This window comes from Caretta caretta, chromosome 1 (genome assembly GCF_965140235.1).
Source record: "Caretta caretta isolate rCarCar2 chromosome 1, rCarCar1.hap1, whole genome shotgun sequence".
Lineage (NCBI taxonomy): Eukaryota > Metazoa > Chordata > Testudines > Cheloniidae > Caretta > Caretta caretta.
Genome location: NC_134206.1, coordinates 340,413,297 through 340,435,345, shown reverse-complemented (window position 1 = coordinate 340,435,345; position 22,049 = coordinate 340,413,297). Strand labels below are relative to the sequence as shown.

The following is a 22,049-nucleotide window of genomic DNA, read 5'->3' as shown; positions in this document are numbered from 1 at the left end:
GGGGTGTGAAAAATCCATACCCCAAAGCAACATAGGTAAGCCAGCCTAACTTGCAGTGTAGACAGTGGTATGTCAATGGAAGAATTCTTCCGTCAACCTAGCTAATAGCTCTTGGGGAGGTAGATTACCTACACTGATGGGAGAATCCTTCCCTTCAGCATAGGTAGTGTCTACACTGAAGCACTACATTACAGCAGCACTGCTAAAACTGCATCGGTGTTTCAAGTGTAGACAACTCTTAAATCTTGGATCCTAACTTTGTTAATTTGATTTCCTAAGTTAATCAGCTTACTTTTTAAACCACTGAGGTGGTTTTTCCCCTCACTGAGGCTGAAGACCCATGAAATCTTGCATGCTAAGCAACCACAGGATTTACAGAGTAGCAGTTTGGAATAGGGTCAATCCAGTGCAGTTACCACTATGAAAAATGCCATGTAATCTCCAGTGACCAGAAGAGATCAAGCCCTTTGTTTTTACATCTTCCTCAAAGACACCAGCCAGAGTTTGAGTGACTAGTGATTTTTGGGTACCCAACATGACACCTTTAAGGGGCTGACAGTTTTGAAAACTTTGGCTGATATCTTCAAGGAAGATATAAAAACCAAAAGGCTTGATTTGTTCTTGTCCCAGGCGATCACATGGCATTTTGCATAATATTGTTAATGCCACTGGTCTGACCCCATTTCAAAGTGTATATACTTAGCACAGCCAAGGCTTAAAGCTTTGTGGTTTATTCTGTCCAGCTATGTTTAGTGTAGGTCAGTTTGGTAAGTACCGCCCCTTACCTTAATCCAAGGGTGTTATACCAGAGAAGCAGCTCCACTTTAATGGTGGATTAAGCGACTCCTGTGTATAGTTTCAGCATAATTGTAAAGTGCTCAACCATAAAAAATACTTTAAGAGGAAGGAGCAAGGAAAAGATGTGATCTCTTAACAGGCCATGATTCTTTTTATTCTTCTGCAAAGGATAAAATTCCATTCAGAGTTAGAGGTTGAACAGTTAGAGAAAAGCTTTATACAGTACAAATAGTTCAAGCAATCTTTCCTAGAAATATGATTGCTTAATACTGTGTGTAGTCTACAGGACCTTTATTGTATGAAAAGATACAGCTTCCAAGTCTATATTGACCATTTGACTCCATCCTGGAAGTATTCAACGAGGTTACATATGCAGCCTTAGAACTTCATAAAAGGCACCTGGAGGGGTTTTTGTGTTGCATGTTTCAGTGCCATTGCATAGGCATAAACTCTGGCATCCACTAAAATATGCTCTTCTGCCACTAGCTCTGAAAAACACCCAAACCAACCAATAATATGAATTTCCAAACAGAAAGGCATGGGCAGGACAGACATAACAAGGGCAGATGCAAATTCATATTCATACGGTTAGCAAGAAATTAAAAACAAACTTCAGAAGACTTCAAGACAGAGGCTGACAAGTACCATGGATGTGTGAAGTATCAGAACAAATCCAGGCCACAGTTAAAATTTTTGGAGGCTTTGCCATATTTCCTTTAACACATTAGTCCTTTAAAGTCTTGTGACATGTTAGTCCTCTGGAGCATTATTACTAACTAATTTAGTGGTAGTATATTTTTAAAAAAAGCATATGAACTGACTTGAAGCACAAAGGATAAGCTTCAGAGTGGAAATGGGTAGCTACTCTGATGTAGGAAGCTATCTGGAACAGGCACTGCATTGGTAATTGCATCTAACAAAGACTGCAGCTGGCTAGACTGTGCTAATGAACATTCCTTTTTGGAAGACAAACAACATTTTGAAGGTTCACCTGATACATGGCATGTTATATGCAAGTTTTCCAGATTACAGAAGTAAGAAGGTAGATGGTTTTGGTTTTAAAAATTGTTATAAATCTCCCAGGCTGAGAGATCCCCAGAGAAACTGGAATACAAGGACTAAGAAGTGGGTTGATTTACAGTAAGTGTGAAGAAGCTAAAAAATTTTCAAAGGTTTTATTAACTGGCTTAATGTACCAGAGAAAATAAGTGCTCTTACCTTCAATTCTCTGCAGTAGATCATTCTTTGGTAGTGAAACAACTTCCACAAATTCTATTAAAAAAAATTAAATTTGTGTATTTCACACAGATTGTCTTTAATCTGTCAAGTTATATCTGATAGTTGAGTTAACATTGAGAGAAGTATATTTCATTCCCTTCTCTTTAAACTCAGATGGAAAGCAGACAAGGAACTGGATTCAGGTTCACCTTCAGCCAGAGACCAGTATCACCCAGGCACACTACCATGCTCAGCTGACTAAGACACAGGCAAGATCAAAGGCATCTTTGACATGCAGTTTTGAGGCAGTAATTTGGGAAATAACTACAGAACTAGCTAGGAGAATGGTGACCTATTAGGGACAGGAACCACTGTCCTGTAAGGACAGTCACTATTCCCCTTCCCCCTATTAGATCCATCTGATCAGATATTTCACTGTTGAAATGTTAATGTAACCTGGGCCTGCATACTTGGTATGGTAAGAGAGACCACAAACCTTTAACTTCACAGAGTGGAGGAAGAATGACAAGACATCTGAGAACTGAGGGCTCATCTTGACATGTTGCCTGTCACACAAGTTGGGCAGAAATGATTGAGGAATGCAAGGTATTGCTTATTTGCCTGTAACTACCCAAGCAGTTCCCCCTATCTGGATTAACAATTGCAGAATTTCAGTCTAGGTCCAGATCCACAGGCTTCAATACAGCTACAGCAATTTACATCAGCTGAGGAACTGATCCTAGATAGGTCATGGAGACCATTTCAACTGAAATTTCCCCTCCTTAAAGCTGACTGTGGTACAATTGTTTGGGAATTTCAAGTCTGATCTAAAGAGCGCTGAAGTCAGTGGAGCCCATACAGTGTGTCACCATCAGGACTGTGATCCTAACGATGTTGAGAAAATATCTCCTGACCACAGAGAAGAGCAGAGTGCAGGGTGACATGCACATTCAGAGTGACATCCGGTAAAGCTGAAGCCACAGTGAAGTTAAGTGAGCAACGTACCTCCTTCCTCTGTAAAGACAAGAAGAAAGAAAAGTGTTAACACAAAGAAAACTAAGTCTGGACACACATGGGAGCTTAGGGCCGGCTCCTGCTCTAACACCCATGAATGTCAGTGACAACCTTTCCATTGACTTTAGTGGGAGGTGGATGAAGCCCTAAAAGCTCAGACAGAAGTTAGAGAGTCAGTGAACCCAAGTGAAGTTATTAGAATCCTGTATTGCTGAGCCCTTCAACAGTTTCCGAGCATATTTAGAGAGGACGGTCCCTCCAATGAGACAGCTAAAAATTAAATATTGTACATGCCCTGGACTCACCAGGCTTTTGCATGGGTCTTGTATTACAAGCATCATCTCCATTAATGGTGACGGTCACGATGTGCGTTGTGCAGTTTGTCAAACCAGGGTCCAAGCAAACAGCTACAAAGTAAAGGATGTTCATTATGAGAAAGAAGAGCCGAGACTACTGGACATTTTAACACCACAACTTTCACTCAGAGCTAGTTGATACATTAAGACAAAACTTATTCAGCAGGCAACTTCACCAGCATGCATCACAAAGCCAGGCAAAAAGTCAGGGTTAGTTATTTGTTTGTACAAGGCGAGCTGGGCAAAATGTTTTGGACAACGTTTATTTGCCACAAAATGCAGTTTTGGTCAACCCAAAACTATTTGTGAGATTCATCCACAGTTTTGGCCATTCACAAAACGGCCAGAGGAGGAGGAGAAGGAGATACAGCAGCACAACCACTATCTTGTTAGTCCCATGGTTGAGGCATGCACTTGAAGTACAAGACCTAGGTTCAAATCCCTGCTCTGGACAGACCCAAAATGAATTTTTTCAGTTCACTGAAAATGCCAAAAACTATTCAGATGCGCTTCAATCTGAACTGATTTTTCCCCACCTCAGAACTGCCACTGAACCAAAAAATTAGTTATTCACTCAGCTCTACTTACAAGTGCTTCTTCCCACACAGATTCTTCTTCATTTTTGTATTAGCTCCTACTGATTACTTCTACTGCAGTGACAAACATTCTCCTCATTCACTGTACCTCAAAGGTTAAACTGCAGGCTCCTAGTCAAACTATGCTAAGAGTCCAATTTTGCCATCAGTTACACACACAACACTCCAGTCTATGGAAATTGTGCAAAAGTAACGGGCGAAGTTCAATCTTAATAGCAACATTCTCAAAGCCATGGTCCAGATTTCCCATTTCTTCCCGAGCATTTCCCCCTTTATAAAGATTTTCCTTAAATCCCAGTTTTGCCTCTGCTCTGTGGCAGGCAGTACAAAATGTTTAAATACAGATGTTGGCTGCAAAGATTTGGGGACTTTGATGTCAGGCAGCACTTCTTTCTTCCCCATTCCTGCTAATCAGCTGTGAGAGAACCCGAGTTCTCCTTCCTTTGCACAGCTGAAATGAGGATGATTTGCACAGAGACTGCATGATGCAACTGCTATTCTTGGGTAGGTTCAAGAGAGCCACTTAAATCTATCGGAGAAGAAGTCAAATCAAGCCCAGGCATCTAAACCTTTTAATTACAAGACGCCAAACCTTTAAGTTACTGAACTTTTTGTATTAAGTACGAAATCTTGGCCCCATGAGCAAAGCATGAGTAAATGGGGATTTTCCTTAAGAGCAGAATCATTCCCCCACATGCCTCAGAGCAACAGTGAAGCTGTTTCTATAGCCTTCTTTATTGGATTTTATCCAGTGGATCCACATCTGTCAGACACACAGACTATGTCTATGGCTCCTTGGTGTTGTCCTGGGGCACTGCCATGTGGTACTGTGGGAGTGCACACTCCCTCGCTGTGCCCTTCCCATCCTGAACAGTGGACCCATCGTAGATCCACTGAATTTAGGGCATTCTGTGACCATGAAGAGGGGCAGGACTGGCTCTGAGTCAGGTAGTCAAGAAACAACAAAGACCTGGAGAACATTCAACGACATCCCCTTTGTACCCCGTTTCTTCCTCCAACTCTCGCAAGGCCGCGCTTTCTGGGCTTTCATTTCCCTCAATGAGACCTGCGGTGTAAACATTACATTAAAAATAGTTAAAATTGAGCTCTTTTACAGCACTGTCCATCCTTAGATCTAAGAGAGCTTTACAATGGAAGGTAAAATATCTTCAGCCCTATTTTACAGATGGGGTAACTGAGGCACTGCGAGGTCAAGAAGATCAGTGTCAGATCCAGGAACAGAACCCAAAACTGCTGCCTCCTATCCACCAAATCATGCTGCCTCCCTCCAAAAGGAATTTCCTCTCTCACAATAAGTATGCCAATGCCAAGCTCACAAAGGTTTTCCCTCTTTTGGAGGTGGAAGATGGGGGAGAGAGAGGAAAAAAACTGGGTTGGACAGATTCTACAAATAAAATCTGACATTATGCTATTTCACATTTTATTACTACTAAATATCCCTCTTTCTCAACAGCCTGTATTCTAGTACAGAAACCACCACTGATCTTGGAATCTGAAAGACACAGCACATTGAAATCTACACACCTCAGCAAGATGGACAGAGTAAACTACACATACATTCTGTGTATTTCATCTTCATATTTTTTTTACCTACCTGCAGGAAATTCCAAGCAATACCCTCCCATTGGAGGCCTGAATTGTTTCACTAGGACAATGCAATCATAGTGGAGAGTTCTTTGTAATACAGGTATAACTGATACACCTGCCAGCATAAAGAAAAGAGCAATGAAAACATAGCATGTAAGTAGTTCAAATATTGACACTTATGTCTTGTGAGCACCCTCAACTTCCACTGACTTTGAAAAATAAAACTGCACTGAAAGGGATAAAGATAACTCATTTGTTGTTCTCTGCTGGATGACCTCATCTCGATTTAAACCCCAATAATCATCAGGAACTCTGAGTCTGAAAGCAACAGCTCCAATCAAGTACCCTAGAGCCTTCCCTCTGCTACAACAATCTTAACAGTCTTTCCACTTTAATTTGGTCCCCACACCCTTGTCCAAACAACAGGTTCCAAACAAACAGGAAGCTGCAGTTCCTTTGACTGCCCGGGACCATGACTGACTTCCCATTGGAAAAGTGATCAAATAAAATATTTGTTCAGACACTGATTTCCCCCAGACTACAGATCCATTTTCTGACAATATTTTGCTGTAAGGCCTGATCCTGCAACTCTTAGTCATGCAAGCAGTTCTTACTCCAGCCATTACAATAACATCAATGTGATTACTCACAAAAATCAGGGTACTGATTTGTAAGTTCCTTGGGGCAGAGGTTCTACTCCTTCTAAGCTACACTTGATCAACAGTACAGCACCATACATGGCTTATGGCACTATATACTATTTGCTTTATTTTACTCCTATTCTCTTGCACCTTTTTATTGTGTCAGTTGTTGCCATTTATGGAAGCAGACCACCTCATCATTATTAATATTAGAAGTTATGCACAAAAATGTAACTGGTGCCATACCATCAGCTGAACTGTCCTCTTTCCTGGTAGTACGCTTTACGGTTTCCCAAATTCTGTTGGGTAAGAAGAGGAGAAAGTGGATGTGTTAATCCTAAAAAAGGAAGTGTACTATAGATACATGCTTTCCACACAAATAGCCAACTTGGAACTTTGCTACCTTCATTCAAAAGCAAAACATGCAAACATACAGTGAGAATGGTACTAAGGAGCAACTGCCAAGAGGCAAGCACTATACTAAGTGATCCCTGTAAAGTATCTGTAAGGTCTCAGTCTCAATTTTGTTTCACCTTTAGTTAGAGACATAGTCTAGCTAGCAATGATTTTTGATGGTTGCTTAGGACAATAAATAAATAATATTTCGGACTGTCAAGCAATTAAAAAATTAATCACATGATTACTCACGCTGTTAATAACAGAATACTATTTATTTAAATATTTGTGGATGTTTTCTACATTTTCAAATACTGATTTCAATTACAACAGAATACAAAGTATACAGTGCTCACTTAAAGAATAAATATAATTACAAATATTTGCACTGTAAAAACAGTGTTTTTCAATTCACCTAATACAAGTACTGTAGTGCAGTCTCTATCATGAAAGTTGAACTTACAAATGTAGAATTATGTACAAAAAAAACTGTGTTCAAAAATAAAACAAAGTCCACTGTGCCCACTTCTTATTCAGCCAATCGCTCAGACAAACAAGTTTGTTTATATTTGCAAGAAATAATGTGGCCTGCTTCTTATTTACGGTGTCACCTAAAAATGAGAACAGGCATTTGCATGGTACTGTCGTAGCTGACATCGCAAGATATTTACGTGCTAGATGTGCTAAAGATTCGTATGTCCCTTCAAGCTTCAACCACCATTCCAGAGGACGTGTCCATGTTGATGATGGGTTTTGCTCGATAAGGATCCAAAGCAGTGCAGGCCTATGCATGTTCATTTTCATCATCTGAGTCAGATGCCACCAGCAGAAGGTTGTTTTCTTTTAGGGTGGTTTGGGTTTTGTAGTTTCCGAATTAGAGTGTTGCTCTCTTACGACTTCTGAAAGCATGCTCCACACCTCATCCCTCTCAGATTTTGGAAGGCACTTCAGATTTTTAAATCTTGGGTAGAGTGCTGTAACTACCTTTAGAAATCTCACATTGGTTCCTTCTTTGCATTTTGTCAAATCTGCAGTGAAAGTGTTCTTAAAACGAACAACATGTGTTGGGTCACCATCCAAGACTGCTATAACAGATGTAAATGGCAGAATGCAGGTAAAACAGAGCAGGAGACATACAATTCCCTCCAAGGAGTTCAGTTACAAATATAATTTAATGCATTTTTTTTAAACTAGCGTCATCAGCATGGAAGCATGTCCTCTAGAATGGTGGCCGAAGTGGCATACGAATGTTTAGCATATCTGGCATGTAAATACCTTGCAACGCTGGCTATAGAAGTGCCATGTGAACACCTGTTCTCACTTTCAGGTGACATTGTAAATAAGAAGCAGGCAGCATTATCTCCCATAAATGTAAAGAAACTTGTTTGTCTTAGTGATTGGCTGAACAAGAAGTATGACTGAGTGGACTTGTAGGCTCTGAAGTTTTACACTGTTTTATTTTTGAGTGCAGTTATGTAACAAAAAAAATCCCACATTTGTAAATTCCACTTTCACGATAAAGAGTTTGCACTACAGTACTTGAATAGGGTGAACTGAAAAATATTGTTTCTTTTGTTTATAATTTTTACAGTGCAAATATTTGTAATATAATATAAAGTGAGCACTATACACCTTATATTCTGTGTTGTAACTGAAATCAATATATTTGAAAATGTAGAAAAACATCCAAATATATTTTATACATTTCAATTGGTATTCAATCATTTAACAGAGCAATTAAAACTACAATTAATTGTGATTTTTTTGAGTTAATCGCATGAGTTAACTGCGCTTAATCGACAGTCCTAATAATATTTAGTTCTTCTATAGCATTTTGCATCCATGGATCTCAAAGCACTTTATAAAGGAAGACAAGTATCATTATCCCCATTTTACAGATGGGGAAACTGAAGCATAGAGGTGAAATTAAGACAGCAGGTCAATATATTTAGAATGGTTATTTTGAAGAGCTGCAACATAAAATAGAAGAGACAAATTTTATAGACTGGCTAATTTTGTCTGGAAAAAGCAATAAGCAAATACTTACATTCTGTCTGCCTCATGCATAACAATCATTATGTGAAAATAAAAGAAGGTTACTCTGAAAGGTCCTAGCTCAGTTACCCATTCCTGTTAGTAACTGGAAGTCAAAAATGACACAGCCTTTCTTGCAAATCAAAAATAAGTGATGGGACTGACACAAAAAATAAACCTTTCACACAGGCCTCAATCATTGCCACTTCTTGAGGCTACTCTTAAAGGGGAAGGAGACTTTAGAGAGAGCAATCAGAAAGGACCCCAATGCTCTAGGAAGAAGAAAAATAAGGTAGCGCTGTCATTTCCAGTCATCACGACAAATTAAAAAGATAGATTTATCTGACACATGAAAAGAATTAGACAGGCCTGAGAATATGAATGAGAGGGTAAGAAGCAGGCAAGACCACCCCTTCTCCAAACAATACCATCCCAACAATATGCAAGACCCTGCACAGTCTCAGACATCATGCCATCAACAGGGGAAACTGAGTTCTTTGGGAATGACCAGAAAAACCAAAGGGAGCTCTTGATAATCATCTGTTTGCATGTTAAAACCTTGCAGCATTAGGTCTGCACAGCATCTTTGCAAATGACTGGAACCGCAAGATAAACACATGGATTAAATCCAAGGTATTAACCTACAGAATAAAGAATATTTGCTAACAATATTTGCTAACAAAGTCCAACAACAAAAAAGGTCAAATTCTTCTTCAGAGTTACTGCATTAATGTCAAAGGGGTAATCTAGCCCAGTATGTCAAGTAATTGGTTTATAGGTGCTCAAATTCCATAGCCTTTGGCTAGTTCAGACAGAGAAAATTGGAAGAACTGCAAGAATTTTAAAATGTCTCAGCAAGGAAATTACCTGGTTTTACCGGAGGGATCAACATAGGTCGTCTGTTCAAGCTTCACCCATTTTCTTTCTGTGATTGTCTAACAAAAAATAATAAATTAAACAAGTAGGGACATTGTCCCCATCGAGATTTGCTAGGCAATTTTGTTATTTTGGAAAGATGTTGCAAATTCAGTGTGTGTGGGAAGCTGCAATACTAACATGTAAATGCATGCACTGAGGAGTTCTTGAAATAGGAACTGAAAATAACTCATGTGACATATGTAAGGCTAGGCTGGGACTGTCAAAGGAGTTTAGGGGAATTAGACAACCAAGTTTCAATGGAATTTGGTGGGATTTGGGTGCCCATCTCCTTTGGGCTGCTTTGAAAGTCTCAGCCCTAATCTTTAAAATAAAACATGAAGGCAGTGCCTTGCCCCTAGAAGGGGGCTGGTTTCAGCTGTGTGTAAAAGGGGTATGGAGAATTTGCCTACATGGGCTTTAGCCATGATGCGGGTTATGACTGCTCAATTATCTGAGATCTGGGAGTCAGGAGAACTGGTTCTATTCCCAACTCTGCCATTGACTCACTTTGGGACTGTCACTATTCTCCCCATCTGTAACATAGGGATAGCGATTCTGACCTGATTTGAAGGCCTTTGGAGATCTACCAATGAGAGGCTCTACGCATTATCATTACTATCAACTCCATGGCCACCTACATGCCTGTGGGCTTTTCATGGCTGAGCAGAGGTATTCTTAACTTCCCTCCACCTAGTGTTTTGCCCATTCGTGTGTGGTCCCTTGAGGAGAGGTGGAACTAGATGTTAGTTTTGCCGTTTCTCTCATTTATTATGGCTTGCACGTAAGTTGGAAGTGTTTGCTAATTAAATGGCTGCTGGGAGGGCAGACAGAAGACTTGTTTCTGAAATCCTGCAGAGGACTGGGAGGCTTGGGGATAGGTTACATCAGCAGAGTGATGCCAAACCAATGGCACTGGGAACAGCAAGAGGTCAGAGAGGAGGACTGGCAGCTACAGAGGAGAAGCGTTTCCAATTAGCCATTTGGAACCAGGATCACTCCACTCTCAAGCTGTGAGCAGAGAGAAAACCTGACAGAAGCAGGGAACTGTGGTGGTGGATAAATAGGGAGACTCTCTAGAGGCCAGCGTAGTCTCAGGTGGTTAGTACATCAAATTTCTGTCGTGTAGACCAGGCCACAGAGTAAATGAGACATCTGGCCACAAAGGTCATGAAATAGGAGAAACTCCTGCTAGAAAGAGAAAGAATGCAGCCCAAGAAGGAGCAGCAACATCGAGAGCATGTGAAGAGAGAAAAACAAGCATAGGATGAAGAGACAGAGACTGAGCCACTAGTAACCTAAGAATTAGGTAACTGACAATGGAAATGGATCATTTCACTTCATCCCTAAAACCAATTCTAAGTCCATCTTACAGCATTCTGCTTGTCCACTTGCCTGGGACAAGTCAGTTATTTTGAGGGGCAAACAAAATATCAACCACTTTTCCATCACCATGGCCAACTCGATTTTGTGCCTGGAAATTTTCATGGTTATTTTGCAAGGTTGTTCTAAGTTATCCTTGAATTACAGGAAGCCAGAAATACTTTCAAAGGGCTTTTGGATGATCTGTGGTCACAGCAGTGTAGCAGGAATGGAGAAGGTGAAGTTTCTAATTCCTTTACCAAGGTATAACAGGTAGGAAGCATGCAGACTTCTATAAGATTGGATTGCAAGCACCCACGTATATTTTATTGCTTTAAATTAACCCCTAAGGCATATAGGGAATAAACTGAATGAGACCCAAAATAGGAAGAGACGAAAATCATGTTACAGTTGCAGCCAACATCAAGGGAATTATAATTAAAAAAAAACAACAAGATTTCTACACCAGTTGAAGCCTTTGAGTTAACGGGGATTAAGCAATTATTTTCAAACTTTGCAGAATGTATAAAGGCCTGGATTATTGATCATGGCCCAACAATGTTGCACAGGCAGCAAACCCAGCAAATCATTACCCCAGTATCTATCTTGGCATTGCTAAATAGCAAAGAGGAGAATGGCGGAAGTCAGAACCATATCAATGTGCTACAAGAAAGTGAGGAAGGAAGAAATGACTAAAGTTACCAGGAAATGGACCACATCCAAACTTGAGAAAGGAGAAGACAAAAGGGGATGCCATGTAGGGAGTAAAACAGGATACCTGTCATAAGAATGCCTGGTATACCAACAGAGGCCAAAAGTGGCAATTAAGAGGCAACCCAGTGTAATAGTTAATAGGGTATAGGTCATCCAGCACCTCCTGTGAGTGGTTGTTATTTAAATGCTCCAGAATCCACCCCAAAGCCCAGGTGAATTACATGCTACTGGAGAACCACAAAGCCCTCAGTGTTACCTATAAAGGAAAAAGAAACTCTGCTGTCACATGCCTGGTTGGATGCATGGTCAAACTCTGTGCCAGTTGATAGAGAGAGAGAGAAAGCTTTATGCTGTGAGACACAAATCCTTTGCTTAGACCCTAGCTAAGGATGCTTCACATAACATTCAGCTAAGCATATTCAGTTTGAATCACCTTCTATTTGTGACTTCTCTCTATTGCTGTTATGCCAATAAAATCTGCTTCTCTCCAACATAACCTGACTGCAGAAACAGTTAGAGGACACAATCAGCAGGTGCCTTAGAGAGAAACTGTACTCCAATGTTAGGTGATCCAGAATCAGAAGTCCACAACTTCTTTAGTAAAAGGTCCTGGACAGAGGGGCTGTGGCTTCTGTTCTCAAACAATGCCACAAGAAGTCTGGTGAAAACCAGCATGGCACAGGGAAACACAAATGACCTGAAATATACTAGAGCTGGCTACAACCTGCTACCACTATTTGGAGGGTGCAAAAGAAAAAGCAGGAGAAGGAATCATTAAGAGTAGCAAAAGGGATTGAGGTGTAATAGGCTGAAACTAAAATGGCCTGAAAAGGCTTGTGCCCAGTTTTGCTTCATTGAAAAATACCCCCTTAGCCCCGCCCCCAGCCCCCCCGAAATGTTAGTTTTCCTGCTTGCTTATTTATGTAAGAAATTTGGGTCTTGTCTGCCCTGGGAAACTATCGTGACTGGAGATCTAATGAAATGATGACACCAAAAGCATCAAGAGAATGAAAGCTGAGCAACTGAAAGAGGAAGAGATTTTTAATAAGACAGTTTAAAAGTCCTCTTTTAAACAACCATTTAACTCCAATGGCTAACAAACACTTTATAGAAAGGATTTCATTGTTAAAAGACAACACTCCTGCAGCTTCAGTTAAGGTGCACAAGCTCAGAGTAAACATCCACAATACTCTCAGGACACTACCACTATAACCAGAGAGGACTAGTTCTGATATTTCCAATACTGCTAAGATAGGAACAAGCACAAACTGTTGAAAAAACCCTAAAAAGCAAACAAACATGTTAGGTCCTCTTTATGTACCATAAAGCAGGGGGGGGGGGGGGGGGAAGGGAAGGGAAGGGCGCACACACAATTTTAAAAAATCCTTTGCAGGTCATCTTTAAGGAAAGGAAAATGTAGGCTGAATATCAGAAAGCAGTGAGTTCAGTTACAGTGGAATGATCTCTCCAGGGGAGTGGTGAAAGTCCCATTATTTCAGACATTCAAAGCTACCCTGAACAGCCTAGAAAGTATTGTCGGGAACAACTGTGCCTGGGGTCTGAGGGAGAGGGGAGATGCACTAGATAACCTCTGTGTAATTTCTATGACTGTGTTAAGGTGAAAGTTCCTCATCTTTCATCTGCGTATCACCTACTTTGACTCTAATGACTTCAGGACAAAAGCCCTATCTTCATACATCTAACATGCTACATAGCATAAGGTTTTCTCACTCTGCACAGATGTAATATTTTCTAACATTCAATAGCAGCCTTAAATAAATGCTACATTAGTTAATAAATATAAACATGGCAAAAATAAACGCTTTATACCTCTTCTTTAAGGATGGATGGTCTGGTAGATTTCAGAATCTCTGTGGTTGCTTTGTTTTCCATTTTCAGGGATGTCTCTTGCACCTCCTGCACAAAGTCCACACTACTACAAAACAGAGAATCGATATTTATCTTCAGAGTAAAGTCAAACCATTCATCCGTGCATTCTGAATTAACAAATCATTCTCCTAAACATGCTTCATTAACATTTAAGGTCCCACACACTCATCAGTTTGCAAACATCATGGATGCTGCTAAGACAGATGGGGGCAGATCTTCAGCTGATATAAATTTTCATGGCTCCGCTGACTGCAAAAGAGCTAGGGAAATTTGCACCAGCTATGGAGCTGCCCCACAATATTTATATGCCATGCATGGCAGGGTGCACCACTACTGTTGCCCCTTTTAAGTCACAGTGCTACTTTGCTCTCAATGGAATCTTACTCAATAGACTATTGCCACAGCATGCAAACTAGCCTAGAGGACAAAGCATGACACGGTAAGGCTAAGGAATTAACCCCAAATATCAAAGGGAATTCAGAGTGAAAACCACCACTGCTGAGAATGAGGAATCTCATTCTCATATCAATCAATCTCAATCAATCAATCAATCTCATAGAGTAACAAGCTATTAGACTAGGGGGAAAAAAATCACATAGGGCATTCAGTCCCTTTCCCACTCAAGAGGCAATGCAGGATTATCCATTTCCCAATTAATTTGTCCTGTCTAGCTCTAAAGCAGAAGATATGCCAGGCAGCACACTGATGCACAGCTGTGCATTTTTACCACTAAAATCTTGGGTTCAGGTCAGTGGAATGTTTGGTGCTTTGTCTGCATCACAAAACTATCATATAGTTCAGTACAGAGTTGAAGCCCAGGGTTCCTACTGAAATGAGATAACAGACAGGACAAAGCAGAAGGGGAGGAAAAAACCCACTGGGGAACAATCCAACATTGACAATGAGGTGGAAGAGATGACCTAATAACTTTTTGTTTAGTGTTTATGAGCTTACACCAACTCTCAGCGAAGCCAATAGGAGTCTTTCCCCCAATTTCAGGATACATTAGATAAAGCCCTACAGATTCTGTGATCATGAGAAATGACCAACGGGTGGGAAAACTTGCACAGCACTTTCCTGCTGTACATTTGACTTTAGCTGGTGCTTTTCACCTCTCATTCTTTCACAAAATCCATTCTATATTTTTAAAGTATTGGACGTGTGCTTATCTCAGCTTTCTTGAGTATATGCACCGGGGCACATCTCCCCTAGCACAGTCCTACAGAGACAAGGAATGTTACATAGTCTGGAGGACACTAAACGATACTACTACGGAAACACAACTAATTTATTACAGGCCCAAATCTACAATCCATACTCAGGCCAGAGACTCTCGTAGGTCTAATGGGGTCTGTGATGGAGTTTTCATAGCACACCTCACCTGAAAGGGTTAAGGTAGCTAGGAAGGGGCTAATTAAAATAACAGGCTGCACTTAGGGAAGAATTAGACTGGATAGGTAAGCCCTAACAGAAGATGAAGCTCAGCTGAGCAGGTATAGGCTGGGCCTGTACAAAGCCAGCAAGTTGAGAACAGAATTAGGCGGTAGGGGAAGTAGGCTAGTCTTTCCCTGAGAATTAGGCACTTGAATTGAACCCCGGGGGTGGGCTAGAACACAGAGAAAGAGAAATGAAGTAGGAAAGAGTACAGGGAAATAGCAATGTGGTCTTGGCATAAGCGGACCATGAGGCAGAGGGTCTGAAACCTGGAATAGTGGGTGGGTCTGGGTTCCCCGATCACCCACTGGGATAGTGTATAGTCTTAGAGGATGCCCTGGAAAGGCAGCTGGACAGTTGGTCTGGAGAGACTGTGTTACCCTGGAAAGGAAGGACCTATAGTGAGGTGGCTGGAGAGCTGAGTTACAAATAGAAGTTGCATGGAATCCCATAGAGCAAGTGGGGCTGTGGTAAGGGTGGGATGATGGAAGAGGGCATCAGAGCTGGAGGGAGCTAATCCCCAGAGTAGCCACTATCCTAGCAGTGAGTGTATCCCATGACAGAGTCCTTGCCAGTTTAATGATTGCTGGATGAAGCCAAAGCATCTTTCACAAAAAAGACTCAGACTTTAAAGTTACTGTTTAGTTAGACCTGCAGCAAAGAGATACAAGGAAAATTTGTCACACGTTCTAAAATAAACTAAGCTTGAATGGTTAGTAATATCCGAATCCAAAATAGACAGAAAATACCTCCTCCTATTTCACAACAGTTTCAGAAAGAGACAATGATAGATATTAGACATATGCAGTGTTGCTGTAACCATGTCTGTCCCAGGATATTAGAAAGACAAGGTAGGTGAAGTGTAATATCTTTTACTGGACCAAATTCTGTTGGTGAGAAAGACAAGTTTTGAGCTTACACCGAGGTTCTCTTCAGGTCAGTGTCTCGGCTTCAGCAGTTTTGATATTTTCCACTAGTTGGTGCAATAACTCCGAGTAACATTTAGACAAGGGCTTTGAAAGAAGTGTCAGATTTCCACATTCTGCAGATGGCATGGAACCAGGACTTTCAGGTGTCAAAACACTGAAATATAATTTGGCTCATTGAGGGTTATGATTCAGATACTGTCAAAATTCGAGAGCAGCAACAGAGTTAAAGATTAATAAACAATTAACTGCAATGGAATATAAGCTGGTTTAAAGCTGCATTGTAACAACGTGCACTACGTTTGTGTATCTGATCTATGGACACACATCATGCCAAAGATCTGGAACATGATGTTCTCTTGTACTATCACCTACAACGTGTAGTCCTGTATCAGGTTTAGATGAACTCCACTAATGTAATGCTTTATAGCTAGCAGTGCAATTTTAAAATCCTGATTTCAGTAAAACAAAACAAAACAGTGAATTCACGGTTAGCTTGCATTCTCAGCCTAACAGCTGATACGTATTGTAAACATGGGCAGAAACGTGATCGTCTTAGTCCTGTCTGCTTGCCTCTTATGCCTAGTAATATAGGACACTAAATTTGTCATGGTATCTGCTCCACTCACCTCTCCTGGGGCTCAATTGAGTCCTGCTTACCTGAGGAGTGAGTTTGGTCCCACTGTTAATTCTACATTCTGATCAGACCTCTCTTGAAGGTAACCCCCCCTCACCAATCAGTTTTTAAACTTATCCTTGAAGCAATTCAGAATTGAGCCAACTAAAGCCTACAAATCAGCTTAGAGGTTAGCCCTGCTGAAAGAACATTACAACAAGATGTGATAAAAACATGGATAAGCTTCCCTAAATCAGTCTTCAAAAGGCATGATCTGATCCCAGCTATGTTTCCCAGTTGATAGCAACCAGAGTTAATAGCAGCTAGAGTATGTTGTTCAGAAAAGCTCAGGACTAAACTAAATATCCAGGTTTCTTACCACTCTAGGATGTCTTTCAAAAAATGTTCTAAGGGGATACTGTCAAGTAGCTGAAGTATAAATTTTTTCCTACAGCACCTTGATGTATATATTTGAGATGATTTGTCCTCCAGATTCTAAATATCTTTTAAATCCACTGATCTGTCACCAATAGCCACTGCATTTGCATTGCACAAATGCATCTGGCTTTGCTGCTAGAAGCAGCTAGCAGCTTAAGTCCAGCTTCATTTGTTGAACTGTGCCACATCACTAATGAGGCTAAGGGCTTGTCTACACTTAGTATTGCGGCTGTAGCACTTAGTGAAGACGCTACCTATGCAGATGGGAGAGCTTCTCCTGCCAGCATAGAAACTTCACTTTCCCAAAAGCAGCAGCTATGTCGATGAGCAAAGCCCTCCCGGTGACATAGCACTGTCTACACTAGGGGTTAGGTCAGTATAACTACATTGCTCAGGAGTGTGGAAAATCCATGCCCCTGAGTGCCGTAGTTACAGTACCAACTTGTGTTGGTATAGAGTGTAGACCAAGCCTAAAAAACAACTAATGAAGGCAAATAGTGCACTAACTTGAGCTCTGAGAAAGAGCATGAAAATAATAGCCAAAAGGAAAAGAAATCAATGGTTGCCATCCTGATATTTGGCAATGTTACATTTCTGCTCTGATGTTTATTAGCACCAATGGCCTACTCAGCACTGTACGGGATATGAAGGAATAAATGGTCCTTGCCTCATTGGGGTTATGTTCTAAATGGAGAGAGAGAAAAACTGCTTTGAATCGCCAGAGGGTGATTATCAGAACATTGCAATTATTATTACAAAGTCTGTTTCAGTTAATGGGCAGGTGAGGATTTACGTGAGTTAGCCCAATTTAGAAGAGTCTGAATTAAGGGAGTATAATAATTTTGTGCACCTTCTGCAAGGGTAGTTCTGAGTGCAAAGGGCTACAGTGTAAAAGGCATGAAGAGAGACACAAAAAGGGAGAGGCAGTGAAAGAATAGTGGGAATAAGGAGAGTGGTTGGAAAGGTGAGCACACAGTTCTTCAACTTATACTGCCCCTAACATCACCTCACACTGAATAAAATCAAGACCCTGCTAACTGGAGTAAGACAAGAAGAGGAAAAATCTATCTTTATATGACTATTTGATAATTTTGGGAGGCCTAAAAAAATAAGTGATGGGGCCATATAATTAGATTATTCACAGATTAGATAAATTCACAGATTCTTAAAGCCAGAAGGAATCATTAGACCATCTAGCCTGATCTCCTGCTAGCAAACAGGGGAGCTTGAGATGGGAAGAAGGAGAATCCCCTGATGAATGAACTAGGTGTAAGTATTAACTTTGGGATGAGTGAGCTTGTTTGGCTGTTTGTTTTTCTTTCTCTTTCAGGTTATTTCAGTTATTTTCAGTTGCAGGATCAGATGGGATTGTGTGTCTGGGGACTGTTGAGCCTTTGTTCCCTGGATCATCTCTGATCAGCCTCAATTAGCCTTGTGATCACCCTCCCCCTATGTGATTAATGAGGGGGTAGGGCTGACCTAGGAGAGAAGACTTTAAAAGCCAGAGGCTAACCAACCAAGGGACTGCAAACAGGGGAGTTTGAGAGGGAGTTTGAATATAGTTGCTATGGTTAGGAAGGGCTGCATCGCCAGTGCCAAGGCTGCTCCTGTCTCCTCCACCTGCGCCTGTATCCAGACAGACAGCCTAACCTGGAAGCCTCTACCCAGATCCTGGTGTGGATTTGCAGAAACCATGGCCTGCATTTCCCACACTCGGAAAGCCAGGCTGGGGGGGACCATACAGTGCAAAAGGTGCCTGCTGGTGAAATGTCTTAGGAAGCAGGTGGGGAGCTACAGGAGGAGGTGGCTAGGCTGAGGAGCATCCGTGCCCACAAGGAATTCCTGGAGAGTATTCACATGGAGACATCCAAGACTGAGGAAGCTATCCAGCTACAGAGAATTGCTGTCACATCACCGGGAAAGGAGCATATGGCTCTGTCACAGGGAGGACACTGGCAGCTGGTTAATTCTGGCAGCAGGCAGTGCTCCACCCCTGCCCCCAACCCATCCACCATGGTGACGGAAAACCAATATGCTGCCCTGACAACAAGTGATGAGGAATCATCCCCAAAGGAGGAGGAAAAGCCATGTACCCCCTGCTCGCCCATGCCATCCCTGTCCCTACTGCCCCATTGCCCCTGCTCCTTGTTATGCCATGCCCATCCCTATTGTTACCTGTCACCTCTATGTTCTTGGGGAACCCAGGGTGCAGTACCCAGCAGCTCTGACTCACAAAAGACCTTCCCCCACAGCCTCTGCTTAAACCAAAACTGATCCGAAGACTTACAAAAAGCAATGGAAAGGCAGGGAGAAAGACACCTAAACCCCTGGGCTAAGGATGACTAGATTAAGGAAACTCCCCTAGCCTTATCTGCATCAGAGATGGGACATGGAGGCATCTCCATTAGCATACAGAATGCAGAACAGAGATTCTAAGACTAGAAAAGCAGGGAAGCACTGCACGATGGGGATCTCTGCTCCAGATGTTAATGAACCCATGCCTGCACACATCCAGCTCAGTTGTCATTAGACCAATTTGAGTAATAAATCCCTTATGGGTATCCAAAATAGTGAAGCTCCCTAAGCATTGTGAGCTCCCTCCAAAGAACACCGCCCATAGTAAGGAATGATCAGCTTGCATTGTCTAGCCTGAACAAAACAACTTTGGTATACTCCCTTGAGCCATCAGTTTACACATAAACAAATCTAGTGTTCTCCCTTGAACCACTGTTGTTTCTCCACAAAAACCCCTACCCATGCTCAAGTAAGTGTTGTGATGCCTGGATCCAAAGTCTGCATCACTTCCATTGGGACTTCATCTTCTCCTGCCTGATCATTCTAGGGGCTCTGCCTGTCTCCAGCACTACGGACCCACGACCACCTGGGACCCCTGATCGATTCAAGCTTCATGGGGTGGTGAGAACCCAGCTCTCTCTCTCGGTATAGCCTTCTGACCCTGACTTGTGTGATCAGTTATAGTTTTCTAAACCTGACTTTTATAATCAAGTTTAAGTTATAATATTAAATCTAACTCTTTTGTTTCTTTGGCTCCCCTATGGTTATTACCTGGCAATAAATAACTTTCATGACTAAGCTGGTTGCTTCTCTCTCTCCCTGCCCCCTCGCAGGTGTTTTTTGGTTTCCTCATTTGCTCTGCAGCAATGCTCCTCATACCTCGGCTAAAAGATCCCTGCAGCATCCAAAAATCCTGTGGTTTGCTCATCAAGTGGGTTACGACCAGAACAACTGTAACGTGAAGGCGGGGATAGGGACGTGCTGAACCTGGGGCACATGAGGGTGGCAGCTTTGAAGTGCTGCTCAACCCAGCCTGCTGAGTCTAGGGGCATATGAGGGTGGCAGACTGGAAGTGCTCCTCGACCCAGCCTGCTCGGCATACTCTATGCCGGTGCGGTGCCCAGGGCATATGAGGGTGACAGCCTAGAAATGCTGCTTGACCAGCCTGCTGAGACCAGGGACATATAAGGGGTCAGCCTGGGAGTGCTGATTAACCCGGTCCTCTCAGACACACTCAGTGAATGTGTGTGCTTGTCTGACTGTGGGGCAGGAAGAAGCCAGCCCTGGGGAACCTGCAGGATCGCTCCTCGGGGAGGGGACCGGGAGCAGGGAGAAGAAGAGCTCCGTATGAGGACACAAGCAGCACACGGTTAGAAATACAGACACCCCGCCCCCCCCCCGAGAAGAGTAACCCTATTAAATGAGCACACCCCAAAGCAACAGGCAAAGCTGGAAACACTACTGCCCCATTGCCCCGCCTCCTGCCGCCCTATCCCCCCACCGTCTCGCTCCCGCCCTAGGCGCACCCGCTCTCCACACGGCGTGGCCCCTCCCCCCCAGCCGCCTCTGACCGTTGCCCTCTGCGCGGTGACTGGCTGGCCGGGACCCTCGCCAGCGGCTGCTCCGCGCTCACTGCTCGCTCCCGGCCTCGCGCAGGGACCGCTTGACCCCGCCCCCCTCTCAGCCTCCCGGGCTTCCCTTCCGGGTCTCGGCTGCCACTCCTTCCGCCCCCGTGTCTCCGGCTGGCCGCTCGCGCCGGGCCCCCTGCCTGGCGCACTAGAAGCGAGTTCCGGGCGGCTCCGCTGGGCCTGGGCGGAGGGTTCCGGGCGCGGGAGCGGACTGGGAGCCACGGCGATGAAGAAGGAGCAGGTGCTGCACTGCCAGTTCTCGGCGTGGTACCCGCGCTTCCGGGCCCTCACCATCCGCAGGTGGGAGCGGAGCGGGCCCGGGGGGCAGGGCATGGAGGGGCTGGCCCGGGGGCGCTTGGGGGCAGGGCATGGAGGGGCTAGACTGCGGGGCGTGGAGGTAGGACATGGAGGGGCTGCCCGCCGCGGGCGGGGGACGTGTAGGGGCAGGACATGGAGGGGTGGGGCTGGCCCGGGGCAAGTGGGGGGCAGGACATGGAGGGGCAGACCCGTGGGGCGGGGTGTGGGGGCAGGGCATGGTAGACTCAGTAAGGGGGGAGCTGGCCTGGGGAGGGCATGAGCACCAGGATGGTTATTCTGGGTCAGACCAATGGTCCATCTAGCCCAGTATCCTGTCTTCTGCTAGTGCCCAGTGTTTCCGAGGCTGGGGTCGGAGTGTAGGGGAGAGCATTGAGGGCTGGGGAAGGTGTGGACGCAGGGCATGGAGCTTACACCTTTTCATGGTTGAGGAATACAGTGACAAAATGAATTGCATAGAAAATCTTTCATATAAAGAAATCCTTCATGAAGTTTTAGTCTTCTCTTTGCCCCACCTCCCTTACCCCATCTAAAGAAAAGGTGTTTTTGTTGGTTGGGCTTTTTTTGGGGGGGGGGCGTGAGGGGGAGCGTAAGGTTGGGATAGAACACAACAACTGTGTTCATGTCTGTGTGTGTTTCTTCCGCAGAATTAAAAGGACATGGAATGTTACTGGGATTTTTTAAATTATTCTAATAAATTTTCTGCCTTTTGTTTGTTCAGTGCTATACTTCCACTTCCAGAGAATGTGAAGGATTATTTGCTGGATGATGGAACTCTGGTAGTTTCAGGAAGGTAAAATCAAGTATTTTTCAAATATTAAATTCTGTCTCCCTATACTTAATTCATCTGCATAT

The 22,049-nt window shown here is 43.1% G+C and overlaps 2 protein-coding genes across 6 annotated transcripts in view; one reads left to right on the top strand and one right to left on the bottom strand.

Moving 5' to 3' along the window:
• Positions 1–930: 930 nt before the first annotated feature.
• NUDT5 (nudix hydrolase 5) lies at positions 931–20,955 on the bottom strand. Of its 4 annotated transcripts, XM_075124543.1 has the most exons (10): positions 20,823–20,931; positions 15,896–16,059; positions 13,483–13,588; positions 9,529–9,596; positions 6,478–6,530; positions 5,598–5,705; positions 4,953–5,048; positions 3,336–3,437; positions 2,017–3,030; positions 931–1,286 (listed from the first exon to the last, which is right to left on the bottom strand). In XM_075124543.1, the coding sequence occupies exons 3-9, from the start codon at positions 13,543–13,545 to the stop codon at positions 3,005–3,007; spliced, it is 516 nt and encodes a 171-aa protein (XP_074980644.1). In that variant the 5' UTR covers positions 13,546–13,588; positions 15,896–16,059; positions 20,823–20,931; the 3' UTR covers positions 931–1,286; positions 2,017–3,004. The 4 variants fall into 4 exon arrangements, with proteins under 4 accessions (XP_074980644.1, XP_074980643.1, XP_074980645.1 ...); XM_075124542.1 differs by lacking the exon at positions 15,896–16,059 and having other exon boundaries at positions 20,823–20,955; XM_075124544.1 differs by lacking the exon at positions 15,896–16,059 and having other exon boundaries at positions 13,483–13,585; positions 20,823–20,945.
• A 9-nt stretch (positions 20,956–20,964) lies between these two features.
• CDC123 (cell division cycle 123) overlaps positions 20,965–22,049 on the top strand; it is a 77,672-nt gene continuing 76,587 nt past the window's right edge. Inside the window, exons 1-2 of one of the 2 annotated variants that reach the window (XM_048836592.2) lie at positions 20,965–21,179; positions 21,916–21,987. In XM_048836592.2, coding sequence (XP_048692549.1) covers positions 21,106–21,179; positions 21,916–21,987 — 146 coding nt within the window. In that variant the 5' untranslated portion in view covers positions 20,965–21,105. The remainder of the gene's footprint in view (positions 21,180–21,915; positions 21,988–22,049) is intronic. The other variant, XM_048836591.2, reaches the window with a different exon arrangement.

Bases quoted from the DNA above. Each gene is read 5' to 3' on its own strand.
- NUDT5 (XM_075124542.1), bottom strand. From the start codon at position 13,545: ATGGAAAACAAAGCAACCACAGAGATTCTGAAATCTACCAGACCATCC. The intron at 9,597-13,482 runs GTATAAAGCGTT...ATTTTTTGTTAG, and splicing joins CATCCATCCTTAAAGAAGAG to ACAATCACAGAAAGAAAATG. The intron at 5,706-6,477 runs GTATGGCACCAG...TTATGCTGGCAG, and splicing joins AGAGGACAGTTCAGCTGATG to GTGTATCAGTTATACCTGTA.